General features: G+C 47.9%; 1 protein-coding gene across 1 annotated transcript; it reads left to right on the top strand.

Moving 5' to 3' along the window:
- The first annotated feature begins 774 nt into the window (after positions 1-774).
- On the top strand, positions 775-10,954 carry ADAMTS1 (ADAM metallopeptidase with thrombospondin type 1 motif 1). Its single transcript, XM_060150797.1, has 9 exons — positions 775-1,867; positions 3,503-3,849; positions 4,202-4,334; positions 4,721-4,888; positions 5,315-5,601; positions 5,825-6,011; positions 6,101-6,276; positions 7,572-7,747; positions 7,918-10,954. Exons 1-9 carry the CDS (start codon positions 1,219-1,221, stop codon positions 8,615-8,617), a joined length of 2,823 nt encoding a protein of 940 aa, XP_060006780.1. The 5' UTR covers positions 775-1,218; the 3' UTR covers positions 8,618-10,954.
- Positions 10,955-10,960: the final 6 nt, after the last annotated feature.

The following is a 10,960-nucleotide window of genomic DNA, read 5'->3' as shown; positions in this document are numbered from 1 at the left end:
AATGTGTCTCCTGGCTTCCTCACGCAGGCACGCTTTCTAGGGGACGCGCGGGCCCTATCGAGCTTTCCCGAGAAAAGTTGGGGCGAAGAGAGAGCACGCTGCAGCAAACCGGCCTGTGGCAGGCCAGGGAGATGGAGAGGTGGAGTGGGGTATTTTTCTAGAAAGGGGAGCCCTGGCTCATCTCCCAGATTGAAGAGGCGGGCGCTGGCGGGGGTGGGATGCGGTGAGAGAGGGGGCCGGCATAGGGACAGACCCCGGCAGGGAAATCTTCGAGAAAGGACTCCGCTCTCCACCCCGACCGTCCCTTCTGGAAAATGCAGCCCCACGCGCGAACTGCGCTCCCGCAAGAGAGGGACGGTGGGAAGGGACGGTAGTCCGGGAAGACGGCGGGGGGAGAGCGCGGTGGCAGGGAGTACCTTCTCCCAGCAGCAGCCCCAGACGTACAAAGTGCTGCTCACAGCGCCTCTCCTGCGCCTTCCGCCCCCAGACTGACGAGCCAGTGGCGCCGAGCCAGAGCGGGGCCGCCCCCCCGCCCAGGCCCGCGGCGCATAGCGCGGTTTCGCTCCGACTGAGTTCAGGGGGCGGCGTCCCGGGGATAGAAAGGCGGCCAAGAGGGAGGAGAAAGGGGGTAAGGGGGGGGGGAGGTGGGCGGAGACATTTTTAAAGACTATAAAAAGGCGGCCCGGGCTGCCCCGTTCTTGCACTCGCTGGAAAGCGGCTCAGAGCCTGGGGCCTTTGCATAGCCAGGGCGCGCAGTAGGGCCGAGAGGACAGAGCCCTGCGCAGAGCGAGGTGCACCGCGACCGAGGCGGAGACCGAAGCGGGGAGCTCCAGGCGCCGATCCTCGTGTGGCTCAAGGCCCCTCTCCCGGAGGCGTCCCAGGGCGCTCCGTGTCTCCGCATCAGCCACCCCACCAAAGCCTGCTGCGCGGTGCCTCCAGCTCTTCGCTAGAAGAAAAACTTCCCGCGCGCCGGCAGAACTGCAGCGCCTCCTCTCTAGTGACTCCGGGAGCCCCATCTGCGGCTGGCTCTGCGCGCACTTTCCAAGAATCATAGTAATTGTTAATTTTAACAATCCCGAGGCAGGCCAGCGAGGCTCTGCGCTCCAGACCCGAACAATAGCCCCTTCGCTCAGTGCGCGGCGGCGCGCGGTGCCTCCCGGGACTCGGGTGCCGCGAGCGGTCCCCGCGGGGTTCGGAAGGCGCACGGCAGGAGGCGACATGGGGAACACGGCGCGACGGTCTCGCGGCTCGCAGCCTGCGCCCGTGCTGCTGCGGCTGCTGCTCGCCGCGGCCTCAGCGCTGCTGGTCGTGCCGGGCGTGCGCGGGCGCCCCACCGAGGAAGACGAGGAGCTGGTGCTGCTGGCACCGGAGAGCGACCCAGGACACAGGACCACGCACCTCCGCCTGGACGCCTTCGGCCGGCAGCTGCTGCTAGAGCTGCAGCCGGACCGCGGCTTCCTGGCCCCCGGCTTCACGCTCCAAACGGTGGGGCGCAGACCCGGGCCCGACGCGTCGCGTTCTGATCCCGTTGGCGATCTGGCGCACTGCTTCTACTCTGGCACGGTGAACGGCGACCCCAGCTCCGCCGCCGCTCTCAGCCTCTGCGAGGGCGTGCGCGGCGCCTTCTACCTGCAGGGCGAGGAGTACTTCATCCAGCCTGCGCCCGCCGCCGCAGCCGAGGAGGAGCCTCCGACGCGGCCCCAGTTCCATCTCTTGCGGCGGAGGCGGCGGGGTGGCGGCGGCGCCAGGTGCGGGGTCCTGGACGACGAGACGCAGCTCGCGGGGGGAGCGGGGTCGGAGGGCGAGCACGCCACGGCGCAGGGGCCGCCGCGGGACCGAGCGACACAGCGCATGGGACAGCCAACAGGTATCATTCCCAGAAGAGTGGTTCCCACTTGTCTCTCCATTCATCTCCCTCTCCCTACCTTCTCTGTGCTGCGCGACTTGAGGGTAGAGTCCTGTTCGCAGACGCAAGCCTATGTCTGCGGACAGGACGGAGACGTGGTGTGGAGGGAATGCGGCTTAAGATTTGGGTTGGTGAACTAACCAAAGCCTGCTGGAGCAGTTAATTCCATTTGCCCTAATAATGAATGATCAAGAGAGGACAGACGTTATCAATGATGTTTCTGCTAAGGAGAAGCGTTCCGATCCGGAAGGGAGAGCTGGTAACCCAATGCCTCCCACTTTAGTTGAATGTGAGCTTGTGCGACTTATTTCCACTTTGTTAATTTCTTTTTAACAATTATGCATGTGTCCTTTGGTCGAGTTGCAGCTTCGCGCTTAGTTTTGTAACCGCTGCCTGTTTCGCGCACCCTGAGCCCAGAGGAGGGCAGAGATGGAGGGCGGAGGAGGGATAGTGACCTCAGAATGTGCAGCCCGCGAGCCTGGACAGCTGCGCTACGATTCCTGTTCTGCTGGCCTCTGTTCCCTTCCCCCCTTTAAGAGTCTGACCCCGACCGGCTGGCAGTGGCGGGGCCCCTCTGCAGAACCTGCTTGGGAGGTCTCTGCCCAGCTCGCCCCGCCTCTCCGCGCCTCCCACCAGCCTCCCACTTTGCGCTCCCCCTCGCGGCCATAATTCCGCTCGGAAGCACTGTTGAAAGTTAGTCACCGGTGATCCTTCCTGCTCCGCCTTCCCCTGTTTCTCTCTGTTGTGCGCAGTGCTTCCTGTCTAGTTCTTTTCATTCTGTCACTCACTGGGGTGCCTTGTTTCTTTTTTGAACTTTCTCACGTGGCTTGTAAAATTTTCCTCTTCTCCCCTGTACGTCCGCTCCTTGAAGCGGTTACGTGCTCAGAGCCCAGCGTAGAACTTCCCTGGGGGCCGGGTCTCAGTCAGGAGTCAGAGGGCTCTTTTCGAAACAATCAGCCGTGGCCCCGTGGTCCGAAGCAGGAACTTATTTCCCTGGGGCGGTGGGAGTGGGGCAGTCGGCTTCTTGGCAGACTGGGTGGTCCTTGTGCCCGGATTTGGCAAGAGCAGAGCACCGCAGGGACCCGTGGAACGAGCGAGCAGAGCAGTGCAGGCTGAGATTTCTTCAGGCCCGGCCCCTCGGCAGAGGCCACAGCCCTGCCCTGGGCCTTCCACGTGGAGCCCGATGATCTCATTCAGGATTTGATTCCTGGCCTGTGAAAGAGTGACTCAGGGCTCTGCCTGCCCCCCTTGCTCCAAGATTTTACTACAGCTGGGGAGAATGGTTGCGCACACTGCCTTTTTCAGATTGTGTGATCTCAGAGAGGACAAAAGAAATCCTGTTTAAAAAAAAAAAAAAAAAAAAGCCTGACACCCCTCACAGGAGCACATGGTCTTTTTTTTATTTACAGTAAAGGAGAAAACTTTAAAAATAACATTTTCAGTGAAAAGAAATGCAAATATTTTTGTTATTGTTGCTCCGGGTGTATTTTTGTATTGTTTTCTTTGACTGGTTAGGCTTTCTTTATATACTCTGGGAAGGTAACTATCCTTGGCTAGACTGCCCCTGAACAAACTATCTTCCTTGTGTCTTTACAGGAACTAGAAGCCTAAGAAAGAAGCGATTTGTGTCCAGCCCCCGCTATGTGGAAACTATGCTTGTGGCCGACCAGTCCATGGCAGAGTTCCACGGCAGTGGGCTAAAGCACTACCTTCTCACCTTGTTCTCGGTGGCGGCCCGGTTATACAAACACCCCAGCATTCGGAATTCAGTTAGCCTGGTGGTAGTGAAGATCCTGGTCATCTATGAGGAACAGAAGGGGCCAGAAGTGACTTCCAACGCTGCCCTCACTCTGCGGAACTTCTGCAACTGGCAAAAGCAGCACAACCCGCCCAGTGACCGGGATGCAGAGCACTATGACACTGCGATTCTTTTCACCAGACAGGTGAGAGGAAGACATTGCCAATGATGAGAGTATTCTCTTGGGAATCAGTTTTGTAATAAGCAGATGTATGTAAGGCATTTTACCAATATTTTGGCACTTATATTTTTTAATTGGCTAGCATGATTAATCTTCCTTATTTCTTTTAATATTTTAATATCTCAAGTTTCACAGTCTTTTTTGAATGGCCTTAGGGAAAATCTTAAAGTCACACAAAGTACTCCTAAAAGAACTACTCAACAACAATGAATGTAGATGCCCTAAAGCACATGTGAAGTTACACCCTGCCAAAAAGTGAGATCACAAGGTTCGTGCTCTGTCTCTGTTAATACGGACATACCTTTGCTCCTTGTAGGACCTGTGTGGCGCCCAGACATGTGATACTCTTGGGATGGCAGATGTTGGAACTGTATGTGATCCCAGCAGAAGCTGCTCGGTCATAGAGGATGATGGCTTACAAGCTGCCTTCACCACAGCCCACGAATTAGGTAAGTCTGTTTTAGAGTGAGAGTTAGCCCAATTCATGAATTCAAATTGATAAACTATGTATTAATTTAGGAGGCAGAGTCTTCAGGTTATATTGCTATTTTAAGGTGCCAGAGCTCCCTAGCAACTGCAGAAAATATTTTTCCACTCTTCTCAACATGGTCCTTTTTATTAGAATTCAAAGTAAGGTAGTAGGAGCTATGGATGTATTTGGAAATTTACGTTTGCTTACACCCTGTGAAAAGTAGACATTGTCTCTAAAATAGATTATCTCTAAAACACATTTCTTCCTCTAGAAATATCACTTTGAGGCAAATGAATCCCTGTTGGGGAAAAAAAATGCTGCAAATGACCTGTATTCTAATGTGGGTTTCGGATGTCTTCTTAGGCCATGTGTTTAACATGCCACATGATGATGCAAAGCAATGTGCCAGCATTAATGGTGTCGACCGGGATTCCCACATGATGGCGTCAATGCTTTCCAACTTGGACCGCAGCCAGCCCTGGTCTCCTTGCAGTGCTTACATGATTACATCATTTCTGGATAATGGTCATGGTAAGATGCTCCAGCTACTCTTTCTAGATGTTACCCAACCGTCCACATGTAGGGTACTAATGAAACCAGCTCTTTCTTTCTTTTCTGTTCTTTTTATTTTCCCTCCTTCAAAATGACTTTCACTGTCAACCGCGTGCATTTTTAGATCTTAATTTCCAGTAGAAGATGGTGCTTCTGGTCAGGTAGCTCCCAGAGTACATTAACTTGAGTTTTTAGCAGGACAATGATTTCCTGTCATTGTTAATACAGAAATATCCCATTAAGAATAATATCTTAATGATAGTTTAAATATCTCTGGCATTTTCCCCCCAAACTCTTCAGCTTTCAAATTGCTTTGCTATATATTATCACTTTTGGTAAGTATTTTCTGAAATCGCATGCTTTAATTTGCTATTTCTTAATATTCATTGGCATTTTTCCTTGCAGGCGAATGTTTGATGGACAAGCCCCAGAGCCCCATACAGCTCCCCTCTGATCTCCCCGGGACCTTGTACGATGCCAACCGGCAGTGCCAGTTTACATTTGGGGATGAGTCCAAACACTGCCCGGACGCGGCCAGCACGTGCACGACCCTCTGGTGCACAGGCACCTCTGGCGGATTGCTGGTGTGCCAGACCAAACACTTCCCCTGGGCCGACGGCACCAGCTGTGGAGAAGGGAAATGGTGTGTCAACGGCAAGTGTGTGAACAAGACTGACAAGAAGCATTTTGATGTGAGTTTTCCACTGCAACACACGCTCCTTTAAGATTCAGAATTGAAGGAGACCAAGTGATGCTAAAACGTGCGATACCGCGTTAGCATCCCGACCTGTGGGCTCTCGCAGGGATACAGGATAGAGTCGTATTATTGATTCTTTGTTCCATGTCTTTCTCTTGTATTTCCTGAAAAGATCTCCGTAGAGGTTTCTAACGCTGATCATTTGTGTCTCCATTTAGACTCCTGTTCACGGAAGCTGGGGTCCGTGGGGGCCCTGGGGAGACTGTTCAAGAACGTGTGGTGGAGGAGTTCAGTATACGATGAGGGAGTGCGACAACCCAGTCCCAAAGAACGGAGGGAAGTACTGCGAGGGCAAGCGCGTGCGCTACAGGTCCTGCAATATTGAGGACTGTCCAGAGAATAATGGTGAGTAGAGAGAAGGTGAAAAGGATGCACTGCAAATGGGTGGTTGAAGGCCGGAAACGGAGAACATCATCATCTCCTTCTCTTTCCAGGAAAAACCTTTAGAGAGGAACAGTGTGAGGCACACAATGAATTCTCCAAAGCTTCCTTTGGGAGCGGGCCCGCAGTGGAGTGGACACCCAAGTACGCAGGAGTCTCACCCAAGGACAGGTGCAAGCTCATCTGTCAAGCCAAAGGCATTGGCTACTTCTTCGTTTTGCAGCCCAAGGTAGTGACTTTTCTTCAGACTTTTTGCCTAAGAAACAAGGCCTTAGTTTGCTCCCTTTTCATGCCAGCTCTGTTGTACTTCCTTTAATTTTTATATATATATATATATATATATATATATAAAGCTGAGATTTTAGTTTATTTATTTATTATTTATGGCTGCGTTGGGTCTTCGTTGCTGCACGCGGGCTTTCTCTAGTTGCAGCGAGCAGGGGCTACTCTTCGTTGCGGTGCGCGGGTTTCTCATTGCAGTGGCTTCTCTTGTTGCGAAGCATGGACTCTAGGCACGAGAGCTTCAGTAGTTGTGGCATGCGGGTTTCAGTAGTTGTGGCTCGCAGGCTCTAGAGTGCAGGCTCAGTAGTTGTGGCGCACAAGTTTAGTTGCTCCACGGCATGTGGGATCTTCCTGGACCAGGGCTCGAACCCATGTCCCCTCCATTGGCAGGCGGATTCTTAACCACTGCGCCACCAGGGAAGCCCTAATTTATATATTAACGTGTTCAATTTCAAGTTAGAACTGCTTTGCTTCTAGATACATTGGCAACTGCTTGCTTTGAGTTTGGTGCTGTTTTGGGCTATGAATGAAGCTTGAATCCAGTGCTTATGATTCTTGCAATGGTTTATTATTACTCCTATATGCGAAGAAAAGCCCTTTACACATGGTTAGGTAAATTATGTGTTAACATGGAAACCATCCAGTGGTTTTGGAAAATAGTTTAGGTGTGGCCCGAAGTACTTGTTACTGGGTGACTAGCAGTAGTATGTGCAAATGGACTTATTAAAATGAAAGTCTGAGCATTGAGAACTCTTGTGTTTGAGAACATATACTGAACTAATGGAAGCATTGTTTTGCTGAGGAGATAAATCTGGCTCTGAGGTAGAAAATAGAATTGAATTTGGTTGAAATTATCATGTGTCATTATCACTGTAGGCTATGAAAACAGTCTCCAGTTGCAGATTCAACATTCAAGTGATTTATTCAGCACCTGTTATTGCCAGGTAGTAGTCTAGATACTGGGGATACAGCAGTAAACAAATTGACAAAAAGCTCTGCTTTTGTTGACCTTAGGTAAAAGTGAGATAGGATACAAATAATCAAAAAATTTATAATATTTTCAGATGGAAAAAAAAGCCAAAGAGAAGGATAGTGTGTGCCGTGTTATAAAGTACTATTTTAATTTTGATAGTCAGGAAAGCAAAGATGTAATGTTAACAAAGAAAACTTTCAGAACTATCCTAGCGTCATCTCTTGCCCTTGTTAATGTGTAACACCAGGTACGTGCCCTTCCTTTTTCAGGTGGTAGATGGCACTCCTTGTAGCCCAGATTCCACCTCTGTCTGCGTGCAAGGACAGTGTGTAAAAGCTGGTTGTGATCGCATCATAGACTCCAAAAAGAAGTTCGATAAATGTGGCATTTGTGGAGGAAATGGATCTACATGCAAGAAAATATCAGGATCAGTTACTAGTGCAAAGTAAGTGTTAAAATGCCATAATCCTGAAGGTCTTATCATTTCAATGTAACTTTTTACAGGTCTGGTAAAAATTACATTCTTAAATGATTACCTGGTGTTTTAAGCTAAGTATTGATTATATGATTAGCTGGTGAATGAGAGATTTTTATATCTGTTTTCCTTGTCTGCAGACCTGGCTACCAGGATATCGTCACAATTCCAACCGGAGCCACAAACATTGAAGTGAAACAACGGAATCAGAGGGGATCCAGAAATAATGGAAGCTACCTTGCCATCAAAGCTGCCGATGGCACATATATCCTGAATGGCGACTTCACCTTGTCCACCTTAGAGCAAGACATCACGTACAAAGGTAGTGTCTTGAGATACAGTGGCTCCTCTGCAGCGTTGGAAAGAATTAGAAGCTTTAGCCCTCTCAAGGAGCCCTTAACCATCCAAGTCCTGACAGTGGGCAATGCCCTTCGACCGAAAATTAAATACACCTATTTCGTGAAGAAGAAGAAGGAATCTTTCAACGCCATCCCTACTTTCTCCGAATGGGTCATTGAAGAGTGGGGCGAATGTTCCAAGTCATGTGGACAGGGTGTGCAGAGAAGGCTGGTGGAGTGCCGAGACCTCAACGGGCAGCCCGCTTCAGAGTGTGCAAAGGAAGTGAAGCCAGCCAGCACCAGACCTTGTGCGGACCTGCCTTGTCCCCTCTGGCAGCTGGGGGATTGGTCGCCATGTTCCAAGACTTGCGGGAAGGGTTACAAAAAGAGAACCTTGCAGTGTCTGTCCCATGATGGGGGTGTGTTGTCTCATGAGAGCTGCGATCCTTTAAAGAAACCTAAACATTACATAGACTTTTGCACAATGGCAGAATGCAGTTAAGCAGGGGCGGTGTTGAGGGAAAAGGGCAGTGGGGAAGGGCTGATGCACTGAAATCAAGAAGGCTGGAGGAATCCAGTGCACCTTGCCGGTGATCAATGAGGTGTGCCGATGAGTTGGGAGGTACAGGTAGGTAGAAAAGAAGTTAGATCATCAGAATTTCCTGCCAGTTACAAAATTGATAGGGTAGTTTATGAGGATCATTAATAGCTGACCAATAATATAGCATGAGAAAGCCCCAGGGCGTTATTATTTCTTTTGTTAAGTCTGTGACAAGTTTTTACAAAAATAGAAACATTTGTCAAAGTAAGTGTGAGAAATACTACAATCCCTGTTTCCTGGTACAGATGAAATGCTTTGTATCATGGAGGTTGGGAAATGAAAAGCAGGAGGAAGATGAGGTTTTTGGTTTAAGATGTGGCTTACTTTACCTCACTACCTATGGAGGGAGAAAGGAATACACATAGGATCTTTGACCATCACTGTTCCTAACTGCTGTGGTTTCAGAGAATGTTTATGCCATCTCTTCTGCTGAGAGTTAAGAATTCAGTCCAGCATGAGAAATGCTTAGCAACATCCAGTGACTCAAATGACTCCATCTTTCCTTTCTTGTGCCGTTATTGTGTCTTTATTTGTGAATTCATTTTGACGAAGAAACAATTCCATGTATTTGTAAAAACAGCATTAAGTCTACAAGGGGAAGAAAAGCAGTGATGTATCAGATGCTGGTAAAAGCTAGGGGAGGCCCGTTGATCTGGGTACCTCCTACATTTCTTTCCTCCTGAGGTAAGCCTACTTAAGGAATGTGGATGTGGAAAAAAAAACAAAAAACAGTTTGTGTCTAAAGAAAGTCAGTAAGATCACACAAAAAGAATGTAATGCCAGAACAAGAATGGGGTGTGTACAACAGGGTCCCCAGTGTTTGGGGACATTGAGATCACACATCTCACGGTGGGGAGGCTACTGAGGGGTAGCGGGTCCATCCCCAGCAGCTGGTCCAACAGTCATATCCTGGTGAATGTCTGTTCAGCTCTTCTACTATGAAAGAAAATGACTTTTTTCCATATGTATATAGTAAAATATGTTACTATAAATTCTATGTACTTTATAAGTATTGGTCTGTGTGTTCCTTCTAAGAAGGACTATAGTTTGTAATAAATGCCTATAATAACATATTTATTTTTATACATTTCTTTCTAATGATAAAACTTTTAAGTTATATCGCTTTTGTAAAAGGTCATATAAAAATAGAGTATTTATACAATATATGTTACTAGGAAATAATAAAAGGACACTTTTTGAACATGTGTCTATTTTTTTTAATGGGAATTAATTCCTGGGTAGGAAATCTGAAACTCAGATGTTGAACTTTTGTTTGTTTTGTTTAAAAAATGTCTGGTTTATTACTTTTTTAACACTGATAAAAATGTTTCATTGCATACATTTTTTTAAAAAACATCTTTATTGAAGTATAATTGCTTTACAATAATGTGTTAATTGCTGCTTTATAACAAAGTGAATCAGCTATACATATACATATATCCCCATATCTCCTCCCTCTTGCGTCTCCCTCCCACCCTCCCTATCCCACCCCTCTAAGTGGTCACAAAGCACTGAGCTGATCTCCCTGTGCTATGCGGCTGCTTCCCACTAGCTAGCTATTTTACATTTGGTAGTGTGTATATGGCCATGCCACTCTCTCATTTTGTCCCAGCTTACCCTACCCCCTCCTCGTATCCTCAAGTCCATTCTCTAGTAGGTCTGTGTCTTTATTCCCGTCTAGGCCCTAGGTTCTTCATAACCATTTTTTTTTTTTTTAGATTCCGTATATATGTGTTAGCATAGGGTATTTGTTTTTCTCTTTCTGACTTACTTCACTCTGTATGACAGACTCTAGGTCCATTCACCTCACTACAAATAACTCAGTTTTGTTTCTTTTTATGACTGAGTAATATTCCATTGTATATATGAGCCACATCTTTATCCATTCATCTGTCGATGGAACAGATATTGAATTTGAAGAGAGAATATTTTCTTCAATTCTTTGGAAGTATGATTTCATTCTAATGAAATTATTTTATGTATCCTTGGGGTATGTGATTGCTACAAAGAAAGAAATCTATTATATCTTTGGTGATAGATAGGTTTGTTACTAATGTAATAATATACACCAGTGGTTGGCCAAATTTTTCTGTAAAGAGCCAAATAGTAAATAGGTTTTGTGGGTCATACTATCTCTGTCACAACTACTGAACAGTGCTGTTGTAGCATGAAAACAGCAATAGACAATACAGAGATGAATGGGCATGGTGGTGTTCTAATAAAACTTTACTTATGAAACAGTGG

Source organism: Lagenorhynchus albirostris, chromosome 5 (assembly GCF_949774975.1).
Source record: "Lagenorhynchus albirostris chromosome 5, mLagAlb1.1, whole genome shotgun sequence".
NCBI lineage: Eukaryota > Metazoa > Chordata > Mammalia > Artiodactyla > Delphinidae > Lagenorhynchus > Lagenorhynchus albirostris.
Note: the sequence above shows the minus strand (reverse complement) of the source record. Positions and strands in the feature narration are given on the sequence as shown.